This window comes from Bos javanicus, chromosome 18, assembly GCF_032452875.1.
Source record: "Bos javanicus breed banteng chromosome 18, ARS-OSU_banteng_1.0, whole genome shotgun sequence".
Classification (NCBI taxonomy): domain Eukaryota; kingdom Metazoa; phylum Chordata; class Mammalia; order Artiodactyla; family Bovidae; genus Bos; species Bos javanicus.
In genome coordinates this window covers 48,650,890-48,663,807 of record NC_083885.1, presented here as the reverse complement: position 1 = coordinate 48,663,807, position 12,918 = coordinate 48,650,890, and the positions used below count along the sequence as shown (strand labels likewise).

At 49.2% G+C, this 12,918-nt stretch overlaps 1 protein-coding gene across 1 annotated transcript; it reads left to right on the top strand.

Moving 5' to 3' along the window:
* Positions 1–2,313: 2,313 nt before the first annotated feature.
* LGALS7 (galectin 7) lies at positions 2,314–4,576 on the top strand. Its single transcript, XM_061388189.1, has 4 exons — positions 2,314–2,401; positions 2,798–2,886; positions 3,558–3,759; positions 4,392–4,576. The coding sequence occupies exons 1-4, from the start codon at positions 2,387–2,389 to the stop codon at positions 4,503–4,505; spliced, it is 420 nt and encodes a 139-aa protein (XP_061244173.1). The 5' UTR covers positions 2,314–2,386; the 3' UTR covers positions 4,506–4,576.
* The last annotated feature ends 8,342 nt before the right edge of the window (positions 4,577–12,918 follow it).

Genomic DNA, 12,918 nt, shown 5'->3' with positions numbered 1-12,918 from the left:
TGTGTTGGCTCAATACTAAGGAATAATGGTGTGTCCTGGGGTAGATGCGAGGGGCAGACTTTTTCAGGAGATAAACCTTGATCGGGGTGGTGGTTGTCCAGGTGTGTATATCATTAAGACTCATGAAACTATTCTGTTGAAACCTGGGTGATCTGATTTATGAGTGTAGCATATAGCTTGGAAAAACAAAAAGAGTATTGGGAAATAACTACATTCACCACTTATTTAGAAGTTAAAAAAAAAAAGATACTAAGTATATTATTTCCAAACTGATAGAAGATAATCAACACAGATGAATAAGAATGCATCCCACATCTGAATTATGAGAAATAAACCAGGAATCAAACTGGTAACAGATTGAATGCCTCATTTGGCCAAACATCAAAAACAAGCCTGGACGTGCAGGTTGGAAGCATGTGGAGAAATATCCAGAGACAATGAAGAAATCAGGAAAAGATAAACTGCCAGGATACACAGCAATATACAGAATGACATATACAAAAGGCACATGATTACTGATCAGAATAACAGAACCCATCATTCTGGGAAACTCTCCATCTGAACAGACATCGATGTCACCGCCTCAAAACCCACAGTCCTCTCCAGATTGAAAAATACTTTTATTTATTTTATTTTGGGTGTGCTGGGTCTTTGTTGCAGTGTGTAGGCTTCTCTAACTTCAGTGTCCCAGCTGAGCTGCCACGTCTGGGATCTTAGTTCACTGACCAGGGGGCGAACGCAGGCCCCCTGCATTGGAAGTGCAGAGTCTTAGCCATTGGACCAAATAGGGAAGTCCTTGTCCTCTCTATTTAAAATCTCCACGAGGTAGGTGTCCTTGGCACACAGATCAGCTCCAGCCCCTGGCCCCGTCCTCCCCATGAGGCCTTGGGGAGATGCTGGCCCTCTCTAAGCCCACTTTCTCTTCTGCCAAATGGAGGTGACTGTAGCCCCCACCCAAATGCAGTTTCCCACCCTTGCTCTCTGAGACGCTTGCCCCCCCAGCTGCACCAACTGTGCAGTGATGGGGCTGAAGGCTGGGAGGCTGAGGGCGGTGGATCAGGTTCTGACTCTGCTTGTCTCCACCCAAAGTCTCCATTCCCGACTCAGCCCCAGGCCTTTTCTCCCTCTGCTGGGTGGGGCACCAACAGGGGTGGGTGGGGTGGGGAGATGGAAATGGAGTGGTAGGCTGCCCGGGCTTCTAGGAGGAGTTTCTGCTCAGCTCCCCAATGCCCTGTTCCCTGCCTTCCAGAACCCTCTATCAACATTCTTCCTCTCACGCCACCCTTCATACCTGCATGCCCCTTCAGGAGCCTTGGGCTGTGGGGACTTGGCCTGGGCAGAGGGGCCACCCTTCCCCCCCTCCCACTCCCTTCCCTTATCTTGAACACCAGGTAGGACAGAGGAGGCCATTCTGGGAGGTGGAAGGAGAGAGACTCAAAGAAGAGAAATAGACAGGAACATGTGAGAGAGACAGGGCAGGACAGAGACACAGGACAGCCAGAGACTAGGGCATCCTGGAGAAAAAACCAGAGAGGAACTTCCAGAGATGAAGAAAGCCAGACACACAGTCTACATGGTTCTGCTTAGCTGTGTTTCTTGGGCAAACTGCCTCTCCTTTCTGAGCCTCAGTTTCCTTATCTGTCAGATAAGGGTGATCAGGGGCCCTATGCTCAGTGGCCTGTCAGAGATCAGTGGTCTCTCCCACATGCTAGGCAAGCCCGAGGCTTTGTCAGTGGCACTTCTCATTATCTTTCCTTCTTTCTTTCATCCACATTTACTGAGCACTTACTGTATGCCAGGCACTGCACTAGGCACCAAGGATACAGCTTTGACCACTGGGCAGAATATCCTGTCCTCTTAGCTGCCTTTCCTATCATTATCCTGTTGCCATGGTTATTATTATATTACAGAAGCATCAACTGGAATTTCAGGGGAGACCCATCCTTAGCCCTAGGCAGCAGGTCCTAACCTGGGAGAGAGGGCGCAGAGTTTGAGCTCACAGCTTCGCCTCTCAGGACTCAGATTTTCCATGATGGAATGGATGTGAGTCTTCTCTCTCCACCAGGCAGCAGGAAGGTAGGGCTGGAGGGATGGTGTCTCAACAAGCCTTCCACGCTGTGTGCTGTGCTGGTATGGTTATTATTGTTAACTGCCTCTATCACTATTAGCTCAAAGGGGAGGAACCGTACACCTGGGAATCCTCAGGATGGCAGGGGCATCAGAGGCCCTAGAAAGAGGGTGCTGGGCCAGCATGGCCCCAGGGTCTGTGCCAGGTGTGGGTGGTGGGTGTGGAAAGGCTGAGTCACCAGGACCAGGCACACCCTGCTTTGATTTAAGGTCCCAGCAGCCACGCCCCCACTGCCACTGCCGTCCCGCTGTTCCAGCCATGGCCGGGAGCTTTGTGAGTGCTCGCAGTGTGGGGGCTTGAGGGGTTTGGACCCAAGGCTGCACTGGCAGAGGGGAGGGGCTGGGGCTTGGCTGAGGGCTCCTGTTTCAGGGAGAAAGCGGGTGTTCCGTTGTGCCAGAATGTTCTGGGCTGCCGTTTCTGGGTTCACCCAATCCATCCCCACGCTCTCACCCCTCCCCACATTGGTTCCCCTTACTGTCTATCTTTCTGTCCCTCTGAGTATCTTCCTGCTGAGTCTCTGTGTTCCTCTGCACCCCCGGTTCTCTTTCCCGTGTCTCTGTGCCCTTTCTTCTCTCTGATTCTGCTGCTCTGCGTCCTGGTCATGTTCTCCACACAGCTGACCCACTTGTCTCTCTCCTCTGCCTCCCTGATCCACTCTGGCTGCTGCAGAACGTCCCCCACAAGACCTCGCTGCCCGAGGGCATCCGAGTGGGCACTGTGTTGAGAATTCGTGGTTTAGTCCCCGACAAGGCTGGCAGGTGAGACCCCCGAGCCTCAGCGGTAACGGATGGGAGGTTTCCAGGCTCAGTGAACCCCACTTTTACAGCCCAGAGAACAAAACCCCAGGCTAACTTTGCCCACCAGGATCTTGGAATCCCCAGGCTATTTCTGCCCTCCTGGAATCTGACGTCCTCACTTATCTGTCCCATGACTGTGCAGGTGGGGACCCTACATCAAAGAATCTGGGGGTTCCAGGGCGATCTCATGACAAGTCCAAGTGCACAGCCACTCTGGAAATAGAACCTATGAATCAGAGGTGCCCTGGGCAGCATGTAGGAGGCCTAGGCAATCAATCCTAGGGCTTCCTGGGTGGGGATCTTCAGGATTTCTGAGAATCTACAGTGCCTGGGAATTTGGGGGTCCCTGGTATTGTCCCAGCCCTCTGGGAACTGGGAGCACCCTGGTCTTCAGGACCATGAGTCCTTGGCATCTCCCAGACTCTGGAAATGAGGGGGACCCAGGCCCTGGTCTAGGTGAATGTGTGTCCAGGTCTCCCACTGGTTTTTGGGTGCCCTGGGATCTGGGCTCCATGGTCTCCAGTCCATCTCCCCTCTTTCCCTGGTGTGTGGCTCTCACGTTCCTGTAAATATGGATGTGCTCTGGCAAAGGGTAACTCCTCTATCCAATGTTCTTCTCCACCACCTTCCAGGTTCTACGTGAACCTGCTGTGCGGTGAGGAACCAGGCAGTGATGCCGCCCTGCATTTCAACCCCCGCCTGGACGAGTCCACTGTGGTCTTCAACACCCTGGAGCGCGGCACCTGGGGCGCAGAGGAGCGGGGCTCAGGCATTCCCTTCCAGCGAGGGCAGCCCTTCGACGTGCTCCTCATTGCCACTGAAGAAGGCTTCAAGGTGTGTCTCTTCCACAGGGCGGGCTCCAACACCCACACCTCTTCCCTTGGCAAGGCCAGGAAGGCTCTTGGCAGAGGTTGGGATCAAAGGCGTGGCCAAGGTGGGCAGGGCCTCCCCAGTTCCTCACCTCCCCTGGCGCAAGCGCACTACTGTCAGAGGGTAGGCATGTGTCGGTAGCAAGGACGAGACAGTGAGAGCCAAGTGCTCAAAGGGTGGGAGTCCAGCCGGAAGATGTGGACATCCTCTATCCTGTTCCCTGTCCACTGGCGTCTGAGGTAGCAGTTCTGGGACAGGGAAATGGACGACTTGGAAGACAGGACCCCGAATAAGTCCCAGCCGGGGGTGGTCATTGAAGACCTTCCACTACCCGGGCTGTTCTTCACTTTCTGTGCGTCCGAGGAAGGCGATGCATCCAGGAATTCTGGCAACTGCATCACTGCCAAAGCTTAAAAAGCACTCAGGTGTCAACAATGAACTCATTTAATCCTCATGACAAGGGGCTTCATTGAATAATAGACCTCTTTCTCAGTGGGGGCTTGCGTGCGTGCCTAGGTCACGCCGCGTGGGCACGAGCCGGGAATAACCCCGCAGTTGCCTGGGGAACCTTAAGCAGTGTCTCCTCGTCCCTGCAGGCGGTCATCGCAGACTCTGAATACCACCACTTCCGGTACCGGATCCCGCCAGGGCGCGTGCGCGCGTTGGAGGTGGGCGGGGACCTGCAGCTGGAGTTGGTGAAGATCTTCTGAGCCTTCCCAGGAGGGCTGGCGGAGACCCGGGGCAGGGGTCTTGGATGGCAAATAAAGTCTTTAGTCCCTCATCTGTGCGCCTGTCTTGTGTCAGTGTCTCCTTCATATAAACGAGAGCAGCAAGTTCAGAGAGGTGAAGTTAAAGTCGCTCAGTTGTGTCCGACTCTTTGCGACCCCATGTACTATACATTCCATGGAATTCTCCAGGCCAGAATACTAGTGGGGAGCATTTCCCTTCTTCAGGGGATCTTCCCAACCCAGGGATCGAACCTAGGTCTCCCGCATTGTGGGCGATTCTTAACCAGCTGAGCCACAAGGGAAGCCCAAGTATACTGGAGTGGGTAGCCTATTCCTTCTCCAGCGGATCTTCCTGACCCAGGAATCGAACCGGGGTCTCCTGCATTGCAGGGGGATTCTTTAACTGCACTATCAGGGAAGAGAGGTAAAGACAATGGCTAATGGTCACAAAGTGGCCCAGGTGGGTCCGACCCTGAATCTCCGAGGGCAATTTCTATTCCTGGAGGCTTGGAGAGGTGGGGGTGGGGCTTTGACTCTCCTTCCTGCTGCACTTTACGGAGGAGCCAGGTGATAATGCGGTGGAGTTGACTGAGGGAGTCTGGAGGAGCCCAAGCCCTCACCAAAGCGATGGACATGAGTTTGAGTAGGCTCCGGGAGCTGGTGATGGACAGGGAAGTCTGGCGTGCGGCAGTCCATGGGGTCTCAAAGAGTTGGACACGACTGAGCGACTGAACTGAACTGAAGCCCTCCCTTGGGCTTCCCAGGTGGCTCAGTGGTAAAGAACCGACCTGCCAGTGCAGGAGATGCAGGAGACATGGGTTCGATCCCTGGGTCTGGAAGATCTGGAGGAGGAAATGGCAACCCCCTCCGGTATTCTTGCCTGGGAAATCTCATGGACTGAGGAGCCTGGCGGGCTACGGCCCATGGGGTTGCAAAGAGTCTGAGCACGAATTACTACTAAGCCCACCCTTGGCGCCCCCTCTGAGGGTATAACAGCCACCACCACCTCCCCCCCTCTCCCCCCCCCCCCCCCCCCCAGCGGTTGGTCAGCCTGCAAACAGGTCCCTTGGAGACCCCAGTCTCGCGGAGATGATGTGTGAATCTCGGCCTCTCTGCAGTTGCCCCCGCTTCCTGGCTCCCCAGGCTTTCCAGCCCTCCGCTGGGGCGGGTTCAGGCTTGGAAGGGATCCGGGCGTTGCCGGCCTACTTTTCTGTCCCCGAGATGGGACAGTCTCCGCCAGTTCGCGCCCGGAGGCAGACGCACACTGGCGGGGTCCGGAACGCGAAGTGCCGGCTCCTGTGTCCCTGCTGCCCTCTAGGGCGCTGTTCTCACACTTCCTCCTTGGCTCGCCTGATGGCCCTGAACTGCCCCTTCCCCCAGGGATTCTGGAGGGGGAACGGGGGGCGGGGTACACTCAGAAGCCAAGTCAGCCCCGAGTGCCAGGTGGGGATTTTCTGGCCACTGTGGGGAGAGGAGTCCATACCACGGAGTGCCCCCCTCCCCCGCCGACTCCCGCACCCTCTCTGAGGTGCTCGCAGCGGCGGATGGTCTCAAGCAGTTGATGGAGAGAGGTTGGAGGGAGCGTGCACCGCATACCAGGACTTAGAAAAGTCCAGAGCCGCTCCCCTGGGGGGATGTTTCTCAGCCTAGTACCTTGCGAAGCCAGTGACATGCTGCCCCCTCCTGGCCGCTGCCCACATCGCAATCTTGGGTCGGGGAAGAGCCCCTCGAGAAGGGAACGGCCACCCACTCCAGTATTCTTACCTGGAGAATCTCATGGACAGAGGAGCCTGGAAGGCTCCATAGGGTCGCAAAGAGTCGGACACGACTGAAGCGACTTACACAAGCACCTTGAAGAGGGGTGCAAAATCCTGTGGGACCACCAACCCCGGGCGCCAGTTCGAGCCCTTTCATGACCCGAACTTATCCTGCACTTTGCAAACCTCCAACTGCAGGCACCTATCCCCATGGCCAGCCTTTCTGAGTATGTTTCTCAGGGACAGTGGAATAAGGGGTCCCCTGCGGAGACCAGTCTGGCATCCACTGGAACTCCAGGGCTCATTGTTAAGTGAATTAATTTTTATTTTATGTATGTGTTTTCATATCGTTATTGAACATTTTAAAATGTTTGTAGATAACATACCAGTACGGTACAAATTTCAGAAAATAGAGTGAAAAGTAAGGCATTTTACTGGCACAACCACAAACGTGGTTAGGTTCTGAGCAGTAGATGGTAATGATTCATCTGTGTTAATTTACTGGTTTCATCTCTGCCTTACCGTATAGATAGTGGAGAATGTTCTTATTTGCACAAAATACAGAGTAAAGTATTTGGAGGTAAAGAGGCAATATATTGGCAACTTATTCATAAATTGCTCAGGAAAAAACTGAAGTTTGTATTGTATTTAAAACTTTTTTTTTCATGTCAAGAAATACATATATATATGAATTATAACATATATATATGATATGATCTTATATGTAGGATTCCCTAAAATTTTCCCCGTGTGTGTGTGCTAAGTCGCTTCAGTCGTGTCCAAGTCTTTGTGACTGCAATGGACCATAACCCACCAGGCTCCTCTGCCCATGGGATTCTCCAGGCAAGAATACTGGAGTGGTCTGCCATGCCCTCCTCCAGGGAATCTTCCCGACCCAGGATCGAACCCATATCTCCTGTGTCTCCTGCGTTGCAGGCAAATTCTTTACAGCTGAGCCACCCGGGAAGCCCAAAGTTCCCCTCACCCTATTGTTAAAAGCTTAATGAATGAATGCAGCAAAGTAGCAGGACACATAGTCAACACACAAAAATCAGCTGCATTTCCCTATACTGAGACTTTTCTTCTTTCATTTTGCTGGCTCCCCAGGGCTCCATTGTAAGGAGTAGCACAACTTAGGCCACTTGAGGCCCCATGGATGTCTACTGGTGTCAAAGCATCCCCTGCATGCAAACTGTACTTTAGTTTTTCAGTTTCCTTGGACTTACATCAGCCCAAAGCTTTCACCTTTTTTTACACACTCCATTGTGATTAGAAAATATATGCATATTTACTGTACAATCTTTAACAAGATTTTTTGAATCACCCACAATTTCACCACTCTGAAATAACCACTCGATATATTAGTGTACTTCCTTCTAGGCATTTTTCTGTAATAATTTATCTACATTGTACATTCTGGGGAAGTTGGAATATATATATATTTATATACATATTTAGCTAATATTTCCTGAGTCCCTACTATGTGTTGTTAGTCACTGTGCTAACCATTCAGTCCTTAAAATGACACTCTGAGATAGATACTTTTTTTTCATTTATAGAAAGACAATAATTTTTTATTTTTTTAATTTTAAAAATTATTTCTTTTTCAAAATGAAGTATAGTTGATTTACAGTGTTGTGTTAATCACTGCTGTACACCAAAGTGACTCAGCTTTACATACATATATACATACAGATTCCTTTTTAAAATATTCTTTTCCATTTATGATTTCTCACAGGATATTGAATATAGTTCTCTGTACGACACAGTAAGACCTTGTTATCCTGTATATATCCTCTATTAGCCAGCCTATATATAATAGTTTACATCTGCTAATCCCAACCTCCCACTCCATCCCTCCCCCAACCCCTCCCCCTTGGCAACCACCAATCTATTCTCTATTTCTGTGATTCTATACGTCATCTTTCAGATTCCACATATAAGTGATATCATTTGGTATTTGTCTTTCTCTTTCTAACTTCGTTCGTTTAGTATGATAATCTCTAGTTTCAATCCAAGTTATAATCTAGTTGCATCCAAATTGCTGCAAATCGCCTTATTTCGTTCTTTTTTATGGCTGAGTAGTATAGTATGGATGTGAGAGTTGGACTGTGAAGAAAGCTGAGCGCCGAAGAATTGATGCTTTTGAACTGTGGTGTTGGAGAAGACTTGAGAGTCCCTTGGACTACAAGGAGATCCAACCAGTCCATTCTGAAGGAGATCAGCCCTGGGATTTCTTTGGAAGGAATGATGCTAAAGCTGAAACTCCAGTACTTTGGCCACCTCATGCGAAGAGTTGACTCATTGGAAAAGACTCTGATGCTGGGAGGGATTGGGGGCAGGAGGAGAAGGGGACAACAGAGGATGAGATGGCTGGATGGCATCACTGACTCGATGGACGTGAGTCTGAGTCTGAGTGAACTCTGGGAGTTGGTGATGGACAGGGAGGCCTGGCGTGCTGGGATCACAAAGAGTTGGACATGACTGAGCTACTGAACTGAACTGAGTATAGTATCGGAGAAAGCAATGACACCCACTCCAGTACTCTTGCCTGGAAAATCCCATGGACAGAGGAGCCTAGAAGGCTGCAGTCCATGGGGTCGCACAGAATCGGACATGACTGAAGCGACTTAGCAGCAGCAGCAGCAGCAGCAGCAGCAGTGTAGTATAGTCTTATTATTCCTATTTTGCAAAGGAGACATCTGATGCACAAGGAAGTGAAGTGACCTGATCAAGGTTACATATCATGTAGATGGTGGAGCAGGGACCAGAGCTGCTCCATACCTGTCCATATGTTTTGATTAAATACCTGGTGAAGAAGATTCCACAGCTTGGGGTCTAAACCACTGGGAAATCATGTTTTATTTCTTTTCTTGTTTCAATTTTTAATATCAGCTTTATTGAGGTGTATTTTTTTTACAATACATACATATTAATGATTTTTGTATGTCTGATTTTTCTTTTTTAAACTTTTTATTGGAGTATAGCTGTGAGGTATATTGCTCATACAATAAAATTCACCCTGCATGTACAGTGCCGTGAGTTTTGACAAATGCATGTGGTTGTGGGGCTAACATCACAGTCAGGGCACAGAATATTTCCATCACCTCTTCTCAAGCGCTCTTAGCAACTGCTAGCCACTGAACTGTTTACTATCAGCATAAACTGGTTTTTCTGGCTCTAAACTTGGTATAACAGTGTAGGATGTGCTCTTTTCTGCCTGGCTACTTCTGTTCAGCTTGTTTTTGGAGTTCATTCATGTGTTTGCATGTAGCAGCCACTCATTCTGAATGGTAACCATTGTATGACCACACTGCAGTTTACCTATTCACCTGTTGATGGATTTTTGAGTTGTTTCTAGTGTTAGTGATTATGAACTAGAGTGGTATGGACAAATCTTTGTGTGGATGTATTTTCTTTTTAAGATTTTTTTTAATGTGTACAGATTTTAAAGTCTTTATTCAATTTGTTACAATATTGCTTCTATGTTTTGGTTTTTTGTCCACAAGGCATGCGAGATTTTAGGTTCTTGACCAAGGATCCAACTTGAATCCCCTGCATTGGAAGGAAAGTCTTAATCACTGGACCACCAGGGAAGTACCTGTCCATATGTTTTGATTAAATACCTAGGAGTTGAGATGCTGCGTCAAATGATGAGTGTATGCTTGCCTTCTAAGAAACTGTCAAATTGTTTTCCAGTGTACTTGAACCATGCTACATGCTTACTTGCCATGAATGAAAGCTCTGGTACCTCACATCCTTATCAGCATGTAGTATGGCCAGGTTTGTTGGTTTGTTTAATTGTAGCCATTCAAGTCGGAGAAGGCAATGGCACCCCACTCCAGTACTCTTGCCTGGAAAATCCCATGGACAGAGGAGCCTGGTGGGCTGCAGTCCATGGGGTCGAAAAGAGTCGGACACAACTGAGCGACTTCACTTTCACTTTCTACTTTCAGGCATTGGAGAAGGAAATGGCAACCCACTCCAGTGTTCTTGCCTGGAGAATCCCAGGGACAAGGGAGCCTGGTGGGCTGCCGTCTATGGAGTCGCACAGAGTCGGACACGACTGAAGCGACTCAACAGCAGCAGCAGCAGCAGCAGCAGCCATTCAAGTGGATCTGTATTTGTGTCTCATTGTAGTTTTAATTTGCATCTTTGCATTTTCCTGTAACTACTCACGTTGAGCATCCTTTTATGTGCTTGCCAGCCATTTGTATATTCTGAGACTTGTTTATTCAAATCTTTTGCCAATTTTAATTGGATTGTTTGCTTTCTTCTTATTAATATATGAGTTTTTTATACTTTCTGGATATAGTTCTTTGCCAAATATATGTATTGTGAATATGTAACATGTTCTTCTTTGGGTAAACAGACTAAAAACAAAAACCTAAAGTCTTTTCATTGTTTATGCCTTTCTCAGAGCAGAAGTATTTAATTGATGAGTTCCGCAATATCAGGTGTGGGTTTTTTTTTTTTTTTTCTGTTATGGTGTGTGCCTTTGTGTCCTATTTAAGAAATCTTTGGGAATTCCCTGGTGGTCCAGTGGTGAGGACTCAGCACTCTCATGGCCGAGGCCCAGGTTGAATCCCTGATCAGGGAGTTAAAATCCCATAAGCCACAAAGCAACAGCCAAGGCAGGGGGGGGGGTCGGGGAATGGGACATAGAAATACGCATAATGAAAAACTGTAAATCTTCCAAATGAAAGAAAAAAAATTTAATTAAAATTAAAAAAAAAAAAAAGAAGAGGAAGAGATCCCAGAGCTCTCTTCTGTCTGGGAAGATACATCAAGAAGGTGGCCATGTGCAAGCCTGACAGAGAGCCCTCAGCAGAACCTGACCACACTGACACTCTGATCTGGGATGCTCAGGCCCCAGACCTGAGAAATAACCATTTGTTGTATGAGCCCATAGTCTGTGGTGTTTGCTATAGCTGCCAGAGGTGGTGGAGATATCTCTGAAGGTTGGTGTGAGGATTACAGTCACAGCAAGTGCTCGGCAAATAGTAAGCACTTGTTATCCTATTTATAACAAATATCTGCTCTCTATGGGATGTCTTCATTTACATGATAGCATTACAGGCAAAACCTTGTTATTTTTTTCAATTTGGCTCGAGTGAATCCTTAAGTTGATGAGACAGGAACACTCTACTTTGCTGGTTAGGTCAGGAAGCAGGGGTAGAAACTGGGTAATTGGCACCGGACCCCTGACTCCATGGCTGTGTCAGATTCCTTACTCCACAGGGAAATGAGTTAATCGACATTCTGGCTGGTGCACCGCTACAGAGATCATGTCAACTGAATTAGGAAGGTTTTATTTGGTTGCTATTTATTTGGTTGACAAAAAAATAAATAAAATAAAAATGGGAAAGAGAGAATTATTGACTCTGTGAATGTAAAAGTCTGGTTTTGAGCACACCCAGATGGAGGCGTTCTATACTCCAGTAAATCTTCTTTCTGGCTCTGCTTCACTCAGCGGCGTCCGCATTCTCAGGCAGGGTCTCCTGACAACATGGCCAAGGTAGAGCTGGGCCACTCGAGGGTTTCATCCCCCACTGCTTAGGGGCCTCAGGGAAAGAGAAGCCCCGTCCTCACTTCCAGGCACTGAAACAAGTAACGTGGGGGCCCGGGGTGGGGGGTGGGCGGGGCCGGGCCGGGCCGGGGTAGGGGTGGTGGTGGCGAGGCGCTCTGATTGGCTGGCTTGAATCACATGCGTTTCCCTGGAACAGGTGGGAGGGGCTAGCCCAACCAGAGCCATGTGGCTTGAGAATAAGGGACCCGTGGGTCCCCCAAACATAATGAGGTGACTGATTCCAGAAAGAGGTAAGGAGTGCTGGGTTCACAAACAGCCACTACAGTAACATCAGTCTGTTTTTCTTAGCTAGGCTGGGGAAAGCATATTTGACTCTGGGTTCAAGGAGAGATTTGGGGAGTGGTAATCACAAGAACTCTTGGTGGTGTGAGCCCTACAGCATGGCAGCCAGCGGGGAGCTAAGAAGAGCAGCAGCCTGGAGGGGCCTTTCAGGAGGGGCCAGGGAAGAAGTGGGAAGGAGGCCAGGGCACCTAACAGTTAACAAGATGTCAGTCAAGTTTTACTAAAAGCTTTCCCCTAGGACTGACGCTAAAGCTGAAGCTCCAGTACTTTGGCCACCCCTAATTCAAAGAGCTGACTCATCGGAAAAGACTCTGATGCTGGAAAAGCTTAAGGGCAGGAGGAGAAGGGGACAACAAAAGATGAGATGGTTGGATGGCATCACTGACTCAATGGATATGAGTTTGCGCAAGCTCCGGGAGACGGTGATAGACAGGAAAGCCTGGTGTGCTGCAGTCTGTGGGGTCGAAAAGAGTTGGACACGACTGAGCAGCTGAACAACACAAGCAACTGTTAGTGATACTTTGGAGCAAATAAAGGGGAGAGCGCTGTGACCTCGTGGGGTGAGAAGATAGAGAACAGATAGGGAATGGTGGAAGTGACCATGAAAATGGCAGAGATGATCTCCAGAGCCAGTGGTGATAGGTGACCATGGTTGGGATTGCAGGATGTAGTCATGACGTCAAAGGTTCATTGGCCACCAACTATGTGTCAGGCATGTCTGAACATGTCCCACACATCAACTGGTTTGTTTCTCAACACTCAGAGG